General features: G+C 35.6%; 1 protein-coding gene across 3 annotated transcripts; it reads right to left on the bottom strand.

Annotated features, from left to right (window-relative positions):
* Positions 1-1388: 1388 nt before the first annotated feature.
* papola (poly(A) polymerase alpha) lies at positions 1389-22972 on the bottom strand. Of its 3 annotated transcripts, none has more exons than XM_026233801.1 (23): positions 22785-22971; positions 21115-21285; positions 19908-19974; positions 19743-19824; positions 19535-19644; positions 19390-19443; positions 18796-18907; positions 17800-17889; positions 17291-17429; positions 17070-17142; positions 10885-11005; positions 7979-8063; positions 6156-6209; positions 5927-6046; positions 5696-5805; positions 5481-5605; positions 4022-4155; positions 3798-3856; positions 3451-3686; positions 3203-3265; positions 3033-3089; positions 2899-2934; positions 1389-1769 (listed from the first exon to the last, which is right to left on the bottom strand). In XM_026233801.1, exons 1-23 carry the CDS (start codon positions 22799-22801, stop codon positions 1674-1676), a joined length of 2211 nt encoding a protein of 736 aa, XP_026089586.1. In that variant the 5' UTR covers positions 22802-22971; the 3' UTR covers positions 1389-1673. The 3 variants fall into 3 exon arrangements, 2 of the variants coding, with proteins under 2 accessions (XP_026089586.1, XP_026089587.1); XM_026233802.1 differs by having other exon boundaries at positions 3033-3086; positions 22785-22970; XR_003278684.1 differs by lacking the exons at positions 1389-1769; positions 2899-2934; positions 3033-3089; ... (2 more) ...; positions 3798-3856; positions 4022-4155 and having other exon boundaries at positions 5696-5816; positions 22785-22972.
* Between the last annotated feature and the right edge of the window lie 859 nt (positions 22973-23831).

Below are 23831 nucleotides of genomic sequence, written 5' to 3'. Positions count from 1 at the left end.
GATTCGTAATATGCATCGTTAAGAATTTGGACAACTTTAAAAGTGTTTTTCTCAGTTTTTAGATTTTTTTTGCACCTTCAGATTCCAGATTTTCAGATAGTTGAATCTCCTCTATCCTAATAACCATACATCAAGGGAAAGCTTATTTATTCAGATTTCAGATTACGTATAAATCTTAATTTCAAGAAATTGGCTCTTAAAACTGGTTTAGTGATCCAGGGTCACATATATCTTAAGTATGGTTGGGCTATTTAATGCTTTTCAGTTTGTATTTTTTGCGGGGTGATTGAGGAAAACTTCATGGAAAAATTATTCAACATATATATTATCAACAATATATATATATTTGTTTTAAATTTGTACACTGTGAAAAGCACTGCATTAGAAAGATCACGCTATTGTTACGAGACAACACAAATAAAACAATCACAGCGATTTCTCTTTGCAACAACGTAGACTTTTATTGGTGAAAAAGTACAATACCGTGTCCTTACAAATAAGCGTATGAAAGAACATTGCAAGGCCATAGGAGGCGTTTCACAGGAGTGAATCTGTGCTGTGACCACAATGTCCCCGGGGCGGCAGCTTTACCCTTAAACACCAATCCACAGTCAACACAGACCAACAACAGAGTAAGAAAAGTTTGGACACATTTCAGAAATCAACTAAATCACTCTCCTGCCTCCATAAACCATCATTCATTTAAACTTAAATCAGTCTTTTATATTTTTACATCCATATCCTGAAAATCAGGTCAACAGTAACGAGATGACCTGTCTTTTTAATCACATTAATAATTCGAAACGCACCTTTGATTCCACATTAGGAAAATCCCAGCATATAACAAGAAAACTAAGCTGTTTAATGCAAATAAAAGGTTCAATATTGTCGTCTCTATTTTAATATATATATATATATATATATATATATATATATATATATATATATATATATATATATATATATATACACACACACACACACATACATACACGTGGCAAAACAAGCCTAAATGAACGGCCAGCACTGTTCTCCTCGGAGCATGCTGGGAATACTAGCTATTCCACTCCTAATAACGCCCATAATTAATGCCCTGCTAAGACAGCGGAGCGCAACGATGGCGTTTACACTAATCTGAGACTGATTTGGTTAAATTACAGCTGCATTAGTGAGCTAGACTCCTCTGGATGAGCTAGCTATGTCCTCCGCTGTGCATTTTCCACGTCAGATTAGTACGGTCAATAGTTCACGCGGATTCAGAGCATCTCCAGCTACGGAGCACGCTTTGATGCTCATCTACACCTTCAGCTCTGTACAGTATGGTGGATTGGTCTCCAATGGACCATCTCTGCCCTGGAACATAATTACATGCCTCTTTACCCATTTACAAAAGAAAGAGGGGCGAGGGTTGGGACATAAAGCATCACCGTCTTTCAGGTCAAAACAGAAGGATGATAGGATTTACAAAGCATGTGCACCAAATCACACAAACACCTTAAATCACATTGAGGTTTTCAGATATCTCTTTTTCTTTTCCACTGGTGAGGGAGAGGGCACAGGGAAGTGTGTGGAAGAACAGAGCTGCCCCCTTTTGGAGATCTGAGGTACACATGGGCAGGAAACAGAGACTTCCACCTCCTGAGGACCAGAGACTGGCCAAAGATGAGCCGCTTCTACCTGCTGAGTCTCAGCTTGATGGAGTTCTTGACCACGGGGATGGGGTGGGACGGGAGGAGCGGGACGTCCGACAGATCAGCGTTAGAGGTTATCTGCGGGACATTAACATCAAGTTTGCACTAATGAAGTACTTACTTTCATTTGCAAACTATTCGTTTATAGTAACTTCATAGTTTATAAACTGTAGTCGATACATTAAGAAACTCTATACAAATTGTAATTATATTAGCATTGTTTAATTAGCTCGTAGTAAAGGTATAGTAAATGGAAGGAGTGAAGAGTTCTCACTTTAGATTAGGTCTCGGAAAATGGGCAAATAACATTAACTTACATAAAGATTGTAAATTTGTGAATTTTGAGAAGGACGTGTAAAAACTGACAAATCTCATTGGTTCAAAAATCTGTACATTAACTTTAACAGAAAAATGACAATTGCCTAAATAAAACTTTATTTTTTATTTTTTAGATTGCTTTCCAAAACTGAAAATACATTTATCCTCTGTAGTGGACACTATCAATTTGTTCATTGGGCATTTTGATAGAAATTTTCATTCAGCTTTACAGAAGACTATTTCAAATTGAACAATGATCATCACATAAATGATATCTGAAATAAACACAAGTATACCAAATCCTCTCTCCAGTCCTTCAAACACTGCAGAAGCTGAACTTTAACATTCTCAAAGACCCTTATTATTGTATGCTACTTTAAAAGCTCTTAAAAATTATATTTCGTTGCTTAAAAATCTTAAACTACCCTTCTAATTTGATCAGTGAGATGAAACTCTTATGCTCCCAAGGATTTATTTGATAAAAAATATTTTCAATCTAAAACAGCTGTTTTCTACTGTTTTCTAAAAAGCGTTTTCTTAAATTTAAAGAAGTCGTTTAAGTTTAAAAAAAAAAAAACTAAATTTCAGTTTGATCCTTCAGACATCACAGATATCATTCTGAAACATTATTTGGTGCTGAAGAAACATTTATTATCAATTATGAAAACAGCTGTGCTGCTTAATATTACTATTAAAACCATGATGAATAAACAAATTATGTCATTCATCTTAACCCCTACTGCACATTAATACAAAGATCTTTTAAATCATTAGACATTAGAGATTCAGTTTGGTGGTGTTTTGTGAGCCTTCAGTGAGAACAGAAAATGACTTGAGTTATGCCTAAATAGGATAAGGATTCTTTTGTAATTGTTAATTTTGTCCTTACTTGTGTAGGCGGTATCTTCTCTGCGGTGTCCACTGCCTGAGAACGACAGGAAATAACAAATCAGCGTTTCGCCTTCTCACATATTCACTGCATTTATCATTATAACTAGCATACCCCATTTATCATTGGTTTACCGTTAATTCTGTCTGTGTTTTAGTTTCACCCTCTGAAGGAACCACGTCAACGCTCTGCTGGGAGAAACCATAAAAAACCCTCAAACTGAGTGATGCACAAACTGCCTTTGAGCTCAGTGGATACAAATTTAGCCACTATTGCATTAAAGTACGAAAAAAATAGTCATTACCTCTGGATCCACAGCTACATGGCCATCAGTTTCACCAGAGGACGTTTCTTCTGGGGTTGAGAGCTGGGAGAGTAGGATTGAATTATACTTTTCAGGTGCTATCCACACTTTACATGTAACATTTATGAGTGATTATTCATGGGCAAAAAATGTACACACAAAATCAATGTTTTTATTTTGTAATTTTGCAGTAATAGTTTTTTAATTGCTGAAAATAAGAAACATTCCACATGAGAGCATCGTCTTACCTCCTCCACTTTGGCTTTCTTGGATGTCTCATTCCCAATGGGTGAGGCAGGTCTGTTATTGGCAGGGTCAGCAGATAAACATGGACTGGGATGAGGGGTTTGCTGTACACCATCCACTTTGGGTTTCTTCTCCGAGTCGTGCTGAACTGGGGAGGCGGGCCGCTTTAGAGGAACTGCACCCGTTTGTGCGTCATTGCTGCTGGAAGTCCCAACATTATCTGGCTTAGTGCCGTCCACTGCAATGATCAACATGACGAGATAAGAGATGATCAACATTTTCAATCACTCAACTATTCCATCAAAATGACAAAATTGCAAAATAAAACGTCTACTTTAAAATGAAATACCTCTTGAAGAATCCATTTTTCCCTGGAAATCTGAGGTGTTTGTGGCCGTCCCAGTGGAGCTGCAGTCAGAGAGAGAGAGAGGAGAGGAGGAAAAAAGGAAGAAAAAGCCATGTGTATTGGTATTCCCAAAAGATCTGGGTTACAGAAAATTGACAAGTTGTTAATGGAGATAAAATGAAGTTTAGGGGAACAGGTGACCAAGTGTGAATGGTTTGATGTTTTACCCCAGAGGGCTGGAGGCACGGGCGATCTTGGCAGCCGAAGGGCCCGTGGGGGACGGCACTGACATGCTGTTGTCACTGTCCACTGATAGATCCAGACTGCCATCATTCATCGCACGCAGCCCATCAGATGAATGCTACAGGAAAACAGAGAAAAACAAGAGTTAAGAAAGCTCAAGTTATCAATCTCCCAGTGCATTATACAAGTCACTAAAATGATGAATATAATTGTCTATATATCAATTTAAAATAATAATAAAGCTTTTAAAAAAGTGATCTTCAACCAGGAAGTCAGAGGAAGGAATCAAATTTAAATAAAGACAGAAAGAAAATGCTAAAAAACATTTTACCACCTGTTTTTTGTAAGGACATACAGAATATTCTGTAATCAAATTATGAAATGTTTTCATTAAATATAAACTGTCCAAGTTCCTGTTAACAAAAAAGTCTATCATAAAACAATGGAGGAAATGTATATATAGCAGGCCTTCAAATATTGTGTAAAAAATATGGAAGCCTGTTTCTGCCACTAAATAAAAATTAAATTAGGTAATCGCAACTTTATATTTCACAATTCAGAATTGGGAGTTTATATCTCGCAACTCTGATTTTATTACTTGCAATTGTGAGAGAAAAAAAAAAACTCTGAATTGCGAGATATACAATTCCAAGTTATAGTCAAAATTGCGAGTTAGAAAATCAGAATTGCGAGATATAAATTTGAAATTGTGAATTTGTCTTACAATTGCAAGTTTTTGTCCACAATTCTGACTTTGTAACAAGCAATTCTGAGAAAAAAGTCAGATTAAAGAGCTCTGACTCTATAACACGCAATTGCAAGTTTATCTCGCAATACTGACTTTATAACTCACAATTCTGACTTTATAAAAATCGCAATTGCGAATAAAAGTCAGAATTGCAAGATATGAACTTGCATGTTTTTATCTCACAGTTCTGACAAAAAAAAAGGCAGAATTGTGAGATAAAAAGTCACAATTACCTTGTTTTATTTTTTATTCAATAGTGGCAGCAGGCTTCCATACAAAAAGGTTAGGAACCACTGATCTAAAATGCTTACATTCCTAGAGTAAAGAATCTAGCATAATCATTTAATAGTAACTTAAAAACAGGCAGTAATGCTTATGTCCAATAAATCAGTCACAACACACAAGACAACGAAAAAAGAAAAAAAAACAGTAAACCGTCAATGATATGATAAAGAAAACCCGTGTAGACCCTCAACGGTGTCACGCTCAATAAATTCCAGGATGTCAAATATCAAAACTTCATACAAATTTTAGACAACAGTAATATTTATGATCCAATAAAAAAAATAAAAAAAATCAGTAAAACTTTCTCTTGTCACCTTGAAAACATTTTATTACTTGAAAATCACTACATTTTTTTCTACATTTTGAAACGATTGTTCAGCCTATTTGCAAAGTAACAGATGAACGCTTGCCTTTCTCTTGCTCCTCTGAATGGCAACTTTGGGCAGTAGTTGCTGCAGTTGTTTCCTCTTCACATGCATGGCTGTGATTTTCATATCTGGCTCAAACATTTTACTAGAGATCGCCTGCCGGTAAACTACAGCCATTCAGAGAACAAATGTTGATTACTGAGAGAAGTTTAATCGTAGCTCAATACTAACAAACATCTAGAGAAAGCTAGACTTACCAGTGTCTGTGAAAGACTGGATGTCAAACGTCAGGTCCACATTAAGATTTTCTGGACCCTCCATTTTTTTGAACACAACACCTATTACCCAAATTGTGCTGAACTCCTCCCTGCATGTATACAAATAAAAGTAAAGAGCGAGTAAAGACATTTGACATCACTTCCTTCCTTCGGTCAGTTTTAAGCCTTTGTTCAGTAGTAAGTAAAAAGACAAAAGCGTCTAAAACTCACTTGTCAGTCTCCTCTTTTGGTCCGGGGAATGACTGTGGATTCACATGAGCCAGTGTGATGAACTCATTCTTCTCCAGGTTTCCCACCAGGATTCGGATCTTTGATTCCACGAGGCCCACCCTGTCAGACAAACACTTCATTCAGTCCCAGCCTTCAACATTTTTAAACTGATGCAGGGGACATGAGCTGAACATGGGTCCGATAAAGCGTGTGACGGTGCTGTACTCACCACTCTAAGTGCTGCTTCTCTGTCTGTGCACTTGCTAGCAACACTATATAATGCCTTGGGACATAAAAGACAGAACAATGCCATTACATCCTTTAGACCACAGTCGTTCAACCAAACCCGGCAAATCCTATAGGGCCGTCCCGCCCCCATATCACTGACACTTCTCTCAAAAGACAAATACAGCTTCACTCGACACAGCAGGGATCACTCACATCCAGCCATGAACACACTTCACATACTAAGCATTTGAACAACATTCACAGGAGATCAGAAACATGAAAAGATCGACATGCTGATCAATTATGTCAAACTGAAAAATTATCTTCTTAAAGGTATAGTTCACCCCAAAATGAAACTTTTGTCATTTACTCACCCTCAAGTTGTTACAAACCTCTATGTTTTTGTCTTATGCTGAACACAAAAGATATTTTGAAAAACCACTGCTGGTAGCCATTGACTTCCATAGTATTTTTTTTTTTTTTCCATACTATGGAAGTCAATGGTTACCAATCAGCAACTGTTGAGTTCCAACTTTCTTCAAGATACCTTCTTTTGTGTTTTACTGAAGAAAGAAACTTTTTCATTTTTGGGTGAACTATCCCATCCTGTTTCCCACTAAAAATTCACAAATACGTTTATTTGAAGCAAAGCTGCTCAACTTTGTCCTACCAAAGTGACTCAATACAGGTTACTTGTTATTTGAGTAGATGGTCTTTCAACATTATACTGATTATAAAAAATAAAAAAACATGATATTCTGTGAGATATCTCAAATCAAGAGATTAAAACAAAAAACAAGCTATTTAGCATTTTGACCGCAACTTAAAAGTTAATAGCTTCATTATTTGTGGATGTATTCTTTGTATTTTTCTGCAAAGCAACACACTTTGGGAATTTTTTCCCACAATGATTACATATTACGGACTGGATAATGTAAATCAATCATATTTCATCCATTCTTCTAACCAGCTAATTTCTACATTGTCTTTATGGAAGAACTAATGGTGATACTGAATTTTGAGCACAATGAACTGCATATAGTCACTGCTTCCTCGTGTGGGGTGAGAAGATTGTCGTACAGTCAAGGGCTGAAATGAGCTCAAATTTATTAAAGATTGACCCAGTAAAAACCCCACTTGCAAAAAAACTTCTTTAGACCTCCATTAACCATTAAAATTAAAATCTTATTTTTTATTTTTATTGTTTGAATTTATTTTTTATTTTTTTTATACTGACTTCAAGCCATTATGAACTTCACACCACAGAAATTGAACAAAAAGATAAAAACGACAGACTAAATGCTAAACATTGACGGAAATAGAAAATAAAGCAGAATTAGAACACTATGAAAACACAGACTAACAAGAAATACATTGTACGAATTGTGAACTAAAGCATTTTATTTTTGAATTGTATACAAATTAATATAGCACAAGAAAACCAGTAAAACCTTTTAAAATAGAAAACCATTTTAAACTTAAATACCTACCTTTAAAATATTTTAATTTAACCATCTCAAAAAAAAAAAGTTGCTTAGATTTCAGGCATGCTCTACAATCGTTATTTGTTCAGCAGGACTGTAACACATTTTAATTGTCAAAATCGTAGAATTGTCATAAAAGCCATTGTGTTGTACTCCATATGCATAAACGGATAGTATGCAAAATTCTGCTTTTATTTCAAATTGATGACACTGATTACATAAAATAGTAATTGTGAATGGGCTATGAATGTGTGTGGGTGCAGTTTTGAGAAATAAATCTTTATTGAGATGATTAATTCTCACCACGCGTGTCCAACAGGATATGCAGCTTAATACATACTTGTATTTCTGAAAGAAGTTTGGTGCTTCAAATAATTTGGACCATTCTGCTTTATTCAGCAATATTTCATCCGTGATTGCAAGACCTGTGAGGAGTTAAACAAATAAAATGTGACAGTAATATTGACGTAATTTCTGCATATTTGAGCTTAAAACAAATCACTCAACCAGAAATTAAATTCCCATCGTTATTCCAAACCTGTATGAAGATTTTTCCTCGAACAAAACTTAAGGATTCACAGCACTTTTTAAACTGTAATTTTATTGTGACTAGAGACTAGGGCTAAACGATTTTGGAAAATATGTTTGTTTTTTTTTTTTTACCAATATTGCAATTTAATATGCAATTATTTTTTAAATCTCTTTATGTTCTGTATTATTCAACAAAGACAAGCTAAAAATCATTGAATAGTATGACCAAAACAACATTAGATTAAACAGAAATGTTCTTTTCTGTAGGCCAGGCCAATGTTATGATGAAATTAGGTGATGCATGAATTGATATGAATTACATTTTTATTAAACAACCTCCATCACAGTAGTATATTGACTGATTTGTTGAACTTCCAACCTTGTAAGCATGTAATAATTATGACAACATAAAGCACTGCCAAATAAGCCTGGTGTAAACATTAATATACAAATTACACAAACTAAAGTAGACTGCAGAAATATTAAAACTAATCTTTTCCTTTACCACACTACTTTAGGTAATTCAAAGTCGCTGTATTAAACATATGTACACATGTGGCCTGCACATTTTAATCCCTCTCTGTTATCTTTAGACCTGTGGATCTCAAACTTTTTGGGTCTCGCCAAATAATTTCACTAAACATTATGAAAAATGAATGCTTTACACCTGCATTAGACTACTTGAAACATTGAAAAATAGCATAACTGTTATTATTATTATGATTCTCTGTTATTATTTATTGTGTATTTCATGCTGTCCACTAAGGCATATGACACACACACACAGGCTTTCCTCTTCACCAACGACATTAAACACTGGGTCTATAGCGGACGCGAGCGGCAAAATACAGTCGAACCCAGTGACGCAGTCTACACTGGATGCTTTACGAACATTAAAATGCTGCCTTGTTCTACTTGTGAATTACCGACACAAAGTTAAATGATTTGCAACGGTCAATTTGTTGTGTACAGTGTACAGCAGATCTTCTGCGGCGCGTCCAGTATAGACACAGTGAGTGAAGACGAGAGATAGATATGCCTCGTCATACTTTCTGCATTTAGCTTTTGAATAACCTGACTTCTGACTTCATCTGACATTTTTCTTTTCATAAACCGATCCATCTCCCATTCTAAGTTACATCCTTTGGCGGTTTACTGTTTTAAATATTTTATGTTTCTGCTGATGGCCCGTATACACGTTTAGAGGACCACTGCTTTAGGAAGACTCTAAATAAATAAGAATATATATATATATATATATATATATATATATATATATATATATATATATATATATATATATATATATATATATATATATATATATATATATATACACACAAAAAATAACGCATTAAGATTAATTAATTACAGAATAAAAATTCCCGCATTTTTAATAACTTATTTTTGCACCGCGGATTGTTTCTCACTGGATGAGTTTCGCGGACCGATTATACTGAAGCACCAACTAGTGTTCACTTCGCATATCACTGCAGCACATCGAACCTCAAGTATCACCTCAACGCAAAACATATAGCCGCTAGCGTGGACTTTACACTTTATGTTGAACTATGTATTATGTTGTTGGTGCAACAGTTTATGTTGAGCTCTTTATTGTTTTGGCCAAGGTTATTGAGAGTTGGACTTAGTATGTTATGGCCTCTGAAGCAACAGAGAGATGTTTTCTAATAGTCAGTGTTTCCAATGTTCTGAATGTAATTGACAGTATTGTGTTTTACTTAAAAAACACTTTACAGAAGGTTTATTCAAGATTATTCAATTGTATACTATAAATCCATGTGAAAAAAATTACTTTGCACTGTTCTCAGATTAAATATTTATATGCGATTAAAATGCGATTAATTTCGATTAATTAATTACAAAGCCTCTAATTAATTAAATAAATTTTTTTGATAGAGTCCCGGCCCTAATATATACATATATATATATACACACACACACACATATATATATATATCTATAAAACCTTATATATGTTTTATTTTAAGGCTGAAATCTTCAGTAATGCAATGCACCGTGACACTGTTACTGCTTGAGTAATTTCAGTGTGCAGTTTTGTAGTACGTTCTTTCATATTATATACGCTTTAGAACATTTCCACGTGTAGCATGCCTGGGTTGCCAGGTTTTCACAACAAAACCCATCCAATTGCTACTCAAAACTAGCCCAATCGTGTTTTGAGGGTGGTCCACCGGTATTTCAGGGGGTAAAATACACCGCAGACTTGGCACCACTGTATTGTGCCAACTCGATGCTTCCTCTGAAGACCGCGCTTAGATGTGTTTGGCTTGAATGACCGCTGAAGTACTGCGAGAGCTATAAGAGAGCAGACGTGTCCTTTTGCTTTCTCTCTCCGTAGTTTGATGTCACACACCGATTGATCTTTAAGTCCAGTTGAACACACCTCTTTACTCTTGCGTGTCATGTGACCGAGTTTATTCGCAGCCATCTTTTTTCTTTTTTTTCATTTCGCGATATTATCGCGAATGCAATTAATCGTTCAGCCCTACTAGAGACCATGTCTCCCTTCACTTTCGCAGTTTGAAATCCATTAAAGGTGAACATGATCTAAAACGTCTTGTTTTGTGTTAAACTGCAGAAAGAAAGTCATACAGGTTTGAAACAGCGAGAAGAGATCATTCTCTTGATTATACTATGAGAACGTTTCTAGGAATCTTCAGAAATGAGACTGACCCCTCTTGAACTCTTCCACCATGATTGCCCGAGTAGAGGTGGACACATTGTAAGTGGAGTTTTGTTGAGGGTAAGCTGGTGTGATGATTGGCATGAGGTGGTACCGGTCACTGGGGGTTACCTGAGAGGAAAAGAGCCCAAAACATTAGCAGTGCAATAAAGCACAATTCATGAGTAACTGACACAGAACAGAAAAATCATACCATTTAGTTAGTGATTTGCTAATGTAGCGGTCTATTTTGACCTCTGCAGAAAGCTTGAGTATGATTTATGTCTGATGACAATATTTGTTAACGAAAAAAAGACATAAGGCTGCAAAATAAGAAAGCAATATTTGGAACATTTTTGGTATGTTCGATATTACCTTCATTTAAAACCAGCACCAACAATATTGTGAAGATATTGTTCTTCTTATTAGTTCAACACTCTTCCTGATTGTCAGTTTTGTACTCATTACCTATATCAAAGGAGGGTTGTGCCAACTGGCGGACTCCGGGCCGAATCCGGACGACGAGATGCGTCCATCCGGACCGCGAAGCCTTTTGACATAATGAAATAAATAAATGGCAAATGCTAATTTCTAATAAAATCAAATTTATATCAAGCACGTCAAGGTCAGCTCAGTAGAGCCGCTTGGGTACTACTACGCAACGGGTTGCTACTACAGTTAACTGTTGATATGTTTAGACATACAGTCGTGCATGCAGTGAAGAGAGCAGCATGGAACAATGGAATTCTTAAAAATTAGGTTGATGGGTCCTTAAAAAGTCTTCAATTTAAGGCCATTAGAAGTCTTAAACGATACAGGAAATTATGACTTCAGGAGGTCTTAAATTTGGGGGCGGAAAGACAAGTATTGCGATATGGCTAAATGTGACGATTAAACTTCAATAGGCAATTATTTCATTGAATAAATGAGTGCTGAAGTCAGATGCTGTGCTGCTTTGTGTACTGCCGACCGGGGAAATATATATATATATACACATGATATTTCTCATGTTCATACAGCCAGCTGCTGCTTGCATTTTTCCAAACACACACAGCAGTAAATGTGAACTGGTGGATCCATAACAAGGTAATACATTATAAAAAATAAAAAAAAATTCCTGGTCTGTCTGAATACTCTATTCTGAATGGCTAGCAGGTATGCATTTAAAAAGTCAGTTTAAAGCTACCCCATGTAACTTCGCAAAATGTATGTAATGAGCGAATATATCATAAATTCATACACCAAACCCCCTTTTTTTCTTATTAAAAATCACAACAGTACATTAATGATTATATTTGGACTAATGTAGCCTGTTCGGGTCATCACCGCTTTGGAGTAACACATAGCTGTGTGAATCCCCCTAGACAAACTTGGAGAGGTAGCTCTAGTTAGAATGTCCTTTCGCAAAATGCATACATTTCAGTTTATTAACTACAGCAGCAAATTTCAATAGTGTCGCTTTAATCAACATTTTATATTAATGTGTTTTTTTAATTGATGCACACATACCACTCACACAAACACAGTGAGAGGGAGAGAGGTCAGAGATTGCAGATTGCACGCACACAGATACTTATTGTCAGTGTCTTGCTCCCTGACTTATATTAACAAATGAGTATAGATACCAGATTGCTACATTATATTTCTCAGCAACAAGGTCAAATCGAATTAACTAAAAAGGTTCCTTGTTTGTAGAGAAAGATGTGCAGACACAGGTAACTCACACACACAACTGTCATCTCTTTCACGATAGATCTAGGGACGCACTGACTGACTGACCAGTGATCGGATCTGATTTTTCCCACGTCAGTTTCACGTCTTGCAGATTCTGAGCTGGCAATGACATCACAGCTAAACGCACACACAAAATCATGTGTAAACGTGTCGTTTCGCATGAGAATTATTCTATTTTTAATTGCATTCAGCGTAAATGGTGAATGCAAGAGAGAGACACAAAGTAACTCACAGAAATGTATAGAAGCATACTGCAGTAGAAAAAAATGTAAATTATATATATATATAAGGGGTTGCACCAACTAGTCGACTTCAATGCTAGTCGCCGGTCCTATAGAGGACGCAACAGGATTATAAATCTTTGAAGGACTTCCACATTTACGCGTTTCCAAACAGTTAAAATGACAAATAAATGTATACTCCGAAAGTTCCACAAGACGTGTGATTATATTAGTGGATGCTCGAAATTGAACAGGAAAACGCACATTCTAAACATCTTATTGTAGTTAAAGAGCCAGTAAGATGAAAATTCTAAGCTTCCTATCACTGTTTATAAGTCCTGTACAATAGGTTTAAATGCATCCAATCCATGCTGTCTGAAAAGTGTTCTGACTGAAAACTACATCGGCGATGACCGACAGCCAATGAGAGAGCAAGATACAGAGCAGCGGGGAGTTCGGCGAGGAGTTATAAACCACAATATCAGCAAGCATGGCTTCATTTCAGAAAAAGGCTTTCTTTTCTGTCTATTTGGAACCATTAAATGGAAGATAAATTAGTATAAATTTAGAGGAGCACCCGTGTCTGTTTGACGTTTCATCTGAGCTATCCCAGTCTCATGTGAAAACTCCGTTCTTGCACGTGTGATATCGCGTTGTTTCCTTGTCCCATCTCGCGGGTGTTTGGTTGTGAAACGTAGTTTGTGTGCCAGATAGTGTTGTTGGCGATTCTTCCTAAAGACATGCAGTGTGAAACCTCCTGTCGTCGATCCATCAGGCATTGTGAACACAGCAGAGACTGAATGCTGGCTAAGATAGTCATGCACTTTGAAAAGAACAGTGACCCGACTACTTTGAAAATCGTGTAGTCTGAAATCGGCTTCAGGTTGAAATCTTTACTGAGAGAGCGCCAGAGAGAGGCGAGGGAGACAATATTCAGTGCAAAAACATTCATTGTGCTGAAATATGTGTTGTTTAACATTTATATTTAGGTTTAAAAGTCAACATGAAGTGCGAGTAATTTATGAGAGTAGGAACCATGAAGGGACAGCAACATGTAATTGTCTGAATATAAATATCAGATGCTTTTACATGAGATTGACTGTGATCAAATTGACGGAAAATTGCTAGGTCACCTTCTGTGTGAACCTAAAAACACGTCACGGAATTGATTCCGGGTTCGATCCCGGGTTGGGTACTGTGTGAACAAAAGCCAGAATCAATGTCGTAAAGGGCGTGTCGTAATGATGACGCACGCTATCGTGTGACTCTTTTACCAGGTGTTAAGAAGGGAGATCAACGTTTGCGACAAAAAAATGTTTGCAAACCGTAATGAAGCAGAGATCAGTTAGCTCCTCACTATCCACACCGAAGTTGAAATAATTTGCCAGCTTAAGTGAAAGTTAACGTAGTGCATGACAAAAATGCATGTTTTATTAAAGGAATTTTAAAATATAAATTAAAATATAGGCCTTATAATGGTAGAATATTGACATTTTGCATATAAATCCATGTAGCTAGCTCACTAAAATAGACTACCACTTTTAATGCTCCGATGCAAAGTAAACTGCAATTTCTTTAGAATAATAAAACACATAATTCTAATAATAATATAAATAATACTGCACACCTATTAAATGTGTTAAATCTGAAATATGGTGTAATAATGTGTAGCTTAGAGAAAATATAAGCACAGGCTCATAGCTTTGACATTTATCCTGCTTGAATTTGTTCTAAGAAACGCACATAACTTCAAGTAATAAACTTTCATCAGTGAATATAAAATATTTTAACTACAGTGTTTTTCTTTCATTTCCCCAACTGCAGCCGTCAAATGTAACATATCAGTGAGACAAAGCTGATGGCCATTTGTGAAAATGTGCTTTGATGCGCTTGTTTGATAACTTGTGGTTAAAGCACCACTCAGTGGTCAAAAGCTCATTTTGGTTGGCCACCTACTTTATGTCATTATAAGTGTTTGGTCAGCAAATCTGAGTGATCATTGCTAAAAATGTGTTTATATATTCTGTTTGTGTTTATACTGTATTCTATATACATAGTAACAGTTAAATGTTTGGACACACGAATGGAAAAGTAGCTGCTGTTTGAATAACCAAAGAAATTTAACCATTATAATTAGTAACTTACAATGTTTCTATTTAATTATGTAAAATACAAATTCAGTAATATTACATTTTATGACATGACATCCATAAGCTGCCTGACTGGATATTAGAAGATATTATGTGTAGCTATTAGACAACAGTTATATTAGGCTGCTTTTAGCCTTACCCTGAAGTAGTGCTGTCAAAAGACCCGGTTCTTTGGTACCAAGTCGGTACTAAAAAAAATTAAATGTGACAGTAGCAGGTTTCTTTAAGTACCGGTAGTACCGAGGTCCCGTTCAAACCTGGTTCTTGACGCATACAGCGCAATGATTTCCGCGAAGCAGAAAACGAGGACAGAATCTCAAAATCCAGTCATGAAAATGAAACTATGAAAATATGGACAGTCACGGAATTTGTCAAAGTTAGCATAAATTAATCAAATCATATCTCCATATGGACCAATATAGGTATATGTTAAGCCGCAAAAGTTGTTTGAAATATGAATCCTGCATGTTCTGTGCGTCTCTGTGTGAATGATCGAATGGCAGAGACGTGCGGGTTTGTTTACTACATAGACTGAAGCGCAAGACGCTTGCATTAATTTCAGCATCTGAGTTTCAGAGTTCTCTCTCCATCAAGCGATCTGAACTTTTCTCATTTAGAATTATTCATATTTTTTGAACAAGATGATGATATGCTGGTTTTTCCAGTAGTGGGCGGAGCTAATCCGCAAATGGAAATTTCATTGGCTGGCGTTCATCTATTACCGTCCCTGTTTTGATTTCAGCAAATCAGTTTGACTGAACGCAGACAATGTGATTAATATTCATGAACCCAGCTGCTCATCAATCCATAGTGCATTGTATATTGTTAGTATGGTAGTAGAATTAGTAGCAGTATTATCTTTTAACAATAATTCATATGATCTACTACTTTTTTTTTTTTTTTTTCACAGAAACCCTCAATGACCAAAAATATCTTAAGCATCACCACCAGTCTTAAGTTCAGTTAAAATGACAATTATGCATTCATTAAAAGTTCATTTTTACATAAAGGCATTATACTACTAAATATTACTATTATTTAGTAAAATGTATGTGATACTGCTACTACTGTTGAAAAAATTAATTTCTTCCATATTTTAATTTTAATAGCAAATCCCCTTTATTTACCAAAAATAAAATGTGTTTAAATTTCATGAATTAAAAGACAAAATAAATTTGCGTGAAACTTGTTTACTGATTTTCATAATTATATAACTTGTAGAGAAACTTTAAACACAATTGTAAATAAGTATAAAGAATGGCATTGGTTTTATTTTTAGTGATAAAAAGTTTTTTAATTCTAATTCATTTTTTTTAATTAGCATATTTTTGTGTTTTGCTTTGGTACCGAAATTGGTACCGAGAACCGTGGATTTTCACTGGTATCGGTACCGAATACTGAAATTTTGGTACCGTGACAACACTACCCTGAAGTAAGTTCACTCTCCGGCTATGTATCTATGCTAGTAAATAAATTAATTAACATAATAATACTATATATTATCATTGTGATCTCACAGGCTGACAATAAGAGGATATCGCCGAAAACTAATATCAAGGTTAAAGCAAAGAATTTTAATAGTCTCTCAAAACATTACTTGATTTATCACTCATAATCAGTGCTGAATAACAATTTGTATTGTTTGGTTTTATTGCAATAACATTATTATGCAATAAATTATTAACTTCATCTTGTAACCTACAATACCAGAAATGTCATTGGGAAGTTTGATTCATTTCTACGTCTGACGCAATTTCACAAAAAGTGTTTTAAATTCTTCCAACACAGAATATAGAATAGCGTTTACTGACATGTATTGATATGTATTACTTTTTTTATAAATAATAAATAAAAAGATTCAATGTAAGCCTACACTCAGTTCATTCATTGCACAAAAAAACCTGCCTTGATTATTTTAAGCTAGGTTTGAACATCTAACATGAAATTTACAGACCATGTGACAATTGACATTTCTGAATGTATTTGGTGGTCTCTAAATTTCATGCTCATATATATATACATACATACACACATACAAACACATACACACACACACACAAATGTCACATAAATCTATGAATAAAGGAGTACCCTGGGATCCCAGACTGGGAGGTTGAGATTACAGTCTTCAGGCTGCTTCAGAAGGACAGGGTTTGGCCATTCCCTGAAAACACCAGCCAGCAAGAAACAATTAATGAATCAATTTGAAGAGAACAGGCCTCTAAAATCAAAGACTAGAAGTTTAAATTTTTATTCTGCATTATCTCATTGACTTCAAATCAGTGGTAACAAGGTCACTTTGAAAAACTCACCACTTTGAGAAAACCAAGAAGAACTTATGGACCAGCGTGGATGCCACAGCATTGGGGTAAAGTTGGCAGGTCCTCGCAACCAACATGGCCCATGATACACCCCCCAGAAAACCCAGGATATTTGAGTAGATATTATGACCTGTAAGAGTTTAAAATAACATTATTTCTTTAATCCTTCGAACCAACCATATAAATGAACATACCTGCCATTTTTCAATTTCACATCCTAAGTAAGGTCAAATGAAGCATTTCTAAAAGCCAAGAATTGATTGCTTTTTCAATAAAGTGCAAGCATAAGCACGTGACACTGATTGCTAGGAAGCATACACAAGCCAAAGGAATCTCCTGAGGCACAAAGCTGCAGTGATGCTTTTCATTGACTGCACTAATTCCCGCAAAAACTGCAGGTCATTTAAGGTCACTGTGGGAACCGTTTTCACATTTGACCAACTGTGGCATGTTCCATGAACAGAACATAATGCAAGGTTGACAGACGAGCAACTACTCACGTTTGGCCCACAGCTTGATGGCTCTTAGAGTCAATCTGAAATTCTCAATGTTGGGCACCAGGTGAAGAATTTCATCAGTAACTCTGCATCCTGTAAGTCAAAAGTCAGCACATTTAGAAAATCAAAAAGAACAAACCAAGATTACCAGCGGGAAACTGAAGAAAAAATTATTTAGGGCTGGGCTTGACGACATAAATCAATCAATCTTAATTTTTATAAACCAATACCAAGCAGATTAACAACGGTGGACTTGAAAAAGGGTATGCACTGACGTCAATCCGCAGTTGAAACAAGATGTTCATTCAAGTTTATTTCGCTATACCTATATAATAACTAGTTATTATTGCTATAACTAGTGAAACAGAAGGGATGACTGATTCAGGTGCTGCTTGAACTGAGGTGCTACAGTGATCTGTCACGACACATTAAAGAATTTGTTTTTGTTTTTTTATGACAAAAGTAGGAAGCTGAGACTTTGTTTCATACCCAAAGAAACATGCTCTGTCTTGACTGTCGCCAGTTGTTGGTTTCCTCTTTGCTTTGCTATGTATTTTTCACTGCGTGAGAACATGTAAGCGAACATGGCATGGCTTGTAGCAACAGTAGCCAAGGGGGGGGGGGGGTCTTTGCAAAGGGTCAGTTGGGGTAGAAGCATTTACGGAATTCAAGTTTACATTATAAAAAAACTGCCTTAAATGTTTGTACACAACCTTTGTTTGAGTTTTTTTTTTTTTATTATATCTTAAAATAAATAGCAATACAATTTGTTGTCTTTAAGTATTCTTTAAAATATAGTAATGCACCAACTGATAGGTTCCCTGTATTGTCTACAGCATTAGTTGAAAGATTGCTTTACTTTAGACAAACATGATTTATATCCGAACAAAATGACACTGAATCAAAATCTAATCAAAAGAACTTGTGGATTGGAATGGAATCGATTCTCAAAATGTCAATTCTCAGCCCCAACATGATTAATCATTTATGACTTTTTACCATTTAAACTCCGGATGCAGCGAATGTCAAGATTCTTTAGCAAGCCATCATCTCGCAAATCCAGGTTTTCTGGAATGGTTTGTAGCGCCAGTCGGGCAAATAGTATGTCAATCTAAAAAAAAAAAAAAAGAATTATAAGAAATAAAATGAAAAAAATACACAAATGTTTGTGTGTGTGTGTGTTTGTGTGTGTGTGTGTATATCTATCAGAGGTCGGCAACCAACCCAGTAAAGCCAGTTCTATGATTAGTACTAAATGTCCATCATATTTAGTACCATACATAGTCGTAGTTCGCTGACAAGCTACGCGATATCGCGTTCATAATCACAGATGAATCGCATTCGGTTATGAACGCGATATTGCGTAGCTTGTCAGCGAACTACAACTCTGTATATTAAGTGCTGCTCCATTTGAAAGCAGATGATGGACATTCACCGCTAATCACAGAACTGGCTTTACTAACGAGACACGCATGACAATCGCATGCGATTAATCGTGCATTTCTAACACACACACACGTACTCAAAACGACATGCTAATTTGCCATGAACAATCCCTTCATTTCATGCATGTAAGGATGTTTAAAAAAATACCTCAATGCCATCAAAGGACAGCTTTATCACTGGTACAAATGCTTCCTCCACCGCCTAGAAGGCAAGAGCAAAAAGCAATCAGAAAACGTTGCAGATATTGTAGGTCAGACGTATACATGTACGCCATTCACAAAAGGCATCCTACCCTCAGGTCTTTGACTTCCTCCTGCTCCTTTAGTTTCTCATAAAACGAGGAGAAGAAGTCTGATCTCTCCACATGACGGGGTGCGACACAGAGAGCATCAATATCAGCACCTACACAATTATAGGTTAGAGAATGAGATGTCACAGACACACAGAGACGGTCTGAAGCACACGTCCTGATCGATCTAGATCTAGTGCATAAAACTTACCCTTGGTGTGAACTCCAAGTCTGTAGGATCCAAACGTGAAGATTTTTCCTCCAACATTATCAATCACCGATGACGGAATATTCTGTGATTACATGAAAATATATAATATTTAGTATCTGTAAGAAGTTATATATGTATATCATAATTATAAGGACAAAAAGATACCTTCACTTCACTGACTTCACGAATCCACACCTGAACCAATGTATTTAGCTTCCCCAGCACTAGGATTCTGTGGGCAAAGAAACATCTTAATACAAAAATAATTCAATAAAGCCTAAAGCTGGGGCAAGACTATGCGTTATTATTTAAATTGTTCCATATTTATGGATAAATGTGTATTGAATTAAATATTTAACAATAAAAAATATATATTTTATCTCAAGTTAACATACACTACCATTCAAAAGTTGAAGTATGGTCAGGTAATATTTTAGAAATAAGCCTCTTATAATTAACATTTATACTACATTTAAAACATATCAAATATTAATTCAATTATAATATAAAAATAACTGTTATAAAATAACTGTCGTCTGTTTTTATAGATTTTAAAGCAGCTGATTACTTCAGTCTTCAGTTTCACATGATAAGAATTAATTTTATCATTGTGTGTTTATTTATTTATACTTTGAATGTTTAATATTTCTTGAAGGTTCAATAGAACAGAATTTATTTCAAATAAAAAAAATTGTAACACCATATTTTTTATATATATATATATATATATATATATATATATAAAAAAATTGTAACACCATATTTTTTATATATATATATATATATATATATATATATATATATATACACACAAACGAGTATATATGTGTCTGTGTGTGTGTGATCGAGATGCATCATTGTTTTGTATTTGTTTTAAATTAAATAATAGCATTACTGACCCCAATCTTCTGAACGGTAGTGTTATAAGTAAATGCTAAATCATTTTACTACTCTGATTTCAGTGGATGTTTTTTATCGTGGTTCCTGGCTGCTGTGTGAACTTCTAATATCACCTGGTAAAATAGGAATTGTCTTAATTGTTTCTTCATCTTGTCCTTTTTGTAATGTTCCCGAACAAAATATGCTTTCTTGGGAATGTTATTACAATTCCCAAAATATTCACCATTTTAAATGCTAAATACCTTTGTAAAATCTCTTACAAAGTCTAAAAAAGCCAGATGCAAAGTGAAAAAAAAGTGACATCAATTTTTTTTTTTTTTTTTTTAAATACCCTTGCACTGGATTTGTTGAACTATGTGCATGTTCATTAAAAGGTGTGTATTGTGTAACAGTAATGAACCAGCTCACGGTCTCAAATGCAATCTAAGTGTCAAACAGAACAAAATAAATGAGTGAAGCGTGTCTCATTTACCTCCGCTGCAGCTCCAGCTCCTCCTCAAAAACGCCGAAGGGTCGGAGCGTCTCGATCAGCTTCTGTGTGAGAACCAGATCTGCCTCTTTAGGTTGTGCCAGGCTGATTGAGGAAGTGATCCCATAATGCTTTGGGGTCTGCTGGGCTGTCTGCACCTGACTGCTAATTGGACTGTGGAAAAAGTTAAACATTAATTGTCAGACTCAACAGAAACATATTATGTAGACAACACTCCTTGGTAAACATCTTAGTTCTTTAATACTATGCAAGAGAATACAGAATTAATAAAGACATTAAGATATTTCCTGCATCATGGAGAACAACGGCACACCTGTACCCAGTTTGCCGCAGACATTTCCATCTAAACTAACACGTTTTGAGTACTAAGTGACCAGCTAAGAGTATTTGAATACAGACTGTATTCATTGCGCATATTGTGAGGTGTTCACAAGTGACACCTGACTGTTTACGTTAGGGGTGGGCGAATCGATCCTAATATCGACAGTATTGATATCAATATTGGTATTGGTATCGGATCGATACTTAAGTCATGAGTCATTACATTGCTCCTGTTTCATCAGAGAGCATGCATGTCTGTGCGCGTCTATACGATTTATATAAAAGAAATGAAGATGGGAGGAGGAAAAGCCTTCATATAATACGTAGTATTTTTTCAATAAACTGTACACCGAATGTGTCCATTTTATATCACTTCATCCATTAATCCACGCTGGTTTTCTATAGGAGGAAAACGTTAAACATTGCGTTCAGATTCTGGACACATATGCATGCCTCCACATTTTACATTAATAAACTGAATATCGATTCTTCATCCATTAAGCCACGATAAGCGTTTTACAATAGGTTTCTATGAGGGGGGAAACACTTGTCATTGCTTTCATTTGTCTGGGCTCATCTGCTCGTTTGTATCCAGTTTGCAACAGGTGTGCACGGTCTTTGGTCTTTTAATATTACTTTCTTGATGCATGTATCCACGTCAGAAAAGGGCTTAACTTAAAAGCTGCTAAGCATTTTTTACGTTTTAGAAGAGAGAAGTCAAGAGTTCCTTTAGAAACGCAAGGAACAACCACATAGCAATGGTGCATGGACCACTGGACCATGTAAATAGTTCATTCAAATAAAAGCTTTTAAAATAAAAAAACTATCGGTGATCCTGGCTCTGTATTTACTGCATTTTTGTTCGTTTACGTAACGTTACATTGCGTCACGCCTAGCTGTTTTTCTTCCGACATGTGATGAGAAGAATAGTTCAACTTCTACGTCTTGGGTGAACGTCCCCTTGAAAGGTATTAGTTTGAAGTCATTAACCTACATCTAAACGTGCACTAACGTTACTGATCTACAAATCTCAACATAGTTCAGTTACCCCTGAATTATATAGATTTAACGTTCATACATAAAAGCAGGAGTGCGTACTATGAGCTCAATCTGTACATATGACAGCATGTTGATCATTTTATCGCATTAACTGGTTAATATCGAAAAGTTTGATTTCAAAATGAATGCAATGAAAACCAGTTCAACAAGTAAACAGCAGAATCAAATGCTTTGATTAACGTGTTGAGTTTGCGACGGATTCATGACATCAGGCCCAGGACATCGCGTTTGCTTTGATCGTGTTTGTCTTTAAACTCCGACGAGATACTTACAAAGGCATTATGAACATTTCCGACTTATGAGAAGCTGAGAAGCAGGTTATATTCCGCCATTGCGTCGCGGCATGTCATGAACTGTTATCAAGGAAATGAAGTTGTTTCTTTTGTTTGAACCAACATGGCGCTCCCGCAACAACAACTGCCAGTTGGTACGGGAAGTGACGCCATGATGACGCGTCACCGACTAATGCTTATTTTTCTTCTTCTTTGCGTTTAATGGCGCCTTTTTGGTGTATTCCCACCACCTACTGATTCGGAGACTGGATCAAGACCATAATATTCACTAAATTCTATCCCGTGCTCTTTAAATAAAGCATTACAAATAGAAAGTTTTTATACAACGATTTATTGCACAATATGTTCATCAAATTAAGTGTTTCTTTATTTTCAATTTTACAATATTCACATTTCCCAATTTAACAACTCCCTGTTTTCTTCAAACTGCTATAAAGAGCAGTGTGCCCAAATCTAAGCCTTGAGATGATAGTTTCCTCTGGATTATTTCTTCCTCTTACTCTGTACTTACCAACCATTCTTTGAATGCTAAAAAAAAACATCTCCCTGCTGTTCTTTCTTCTTCCCAATATTTCTGCCATCTATTCTTCACATGTTGCCTGATTAAACGCTTCATTTCACTCTTACCATACTTTATGTGCATATCTATGTCTACTTTCTTTGTTGATTCCTTTGCATATTGATCTGCTAACTTCATTTACTCCCACATGTGCTCGTACCCAACAGAAAGCTACATAAATTCCCATCATCTGGATCCTATATCGTTTGAAGAATCTCAATCATTATATCTGCAATCATTTCACCAGCGTAAACTGAAAAATTATCTGTGATTCTTTGTCATTAAACTGTCTTTGTCTTCCATATTTTCCGATGCATCAGAATATATTTGAACATACCCATTATAATTTTCATGAATGCACTTGTGTTATCTGAACATTAGATTTTAACCTATTCTTATTTTTCTGATATGCCTCTTGTTTTTCTAACCCATTTTGAAAAAAACTGTATTTAAAGGGACAGCAACTT

Source organism: Carassius auratus, chromosome 45, assembly GCF_003368295.1.
Source record: "Carassius auratus strain Wakin chromosome 45, ASM336829v1, whole genome shotgun sequence".
In the NCBI taxonomy this organism is placed as follows: Eukaryota; Metazoa; Chordata; class Actinopteri; order Cypriniformes; family Cyprinidae; genus Carassius; species Carassius auratus.
This window is presented reverse-complemented; position numbering and strand designations above follow the sequence as displayed.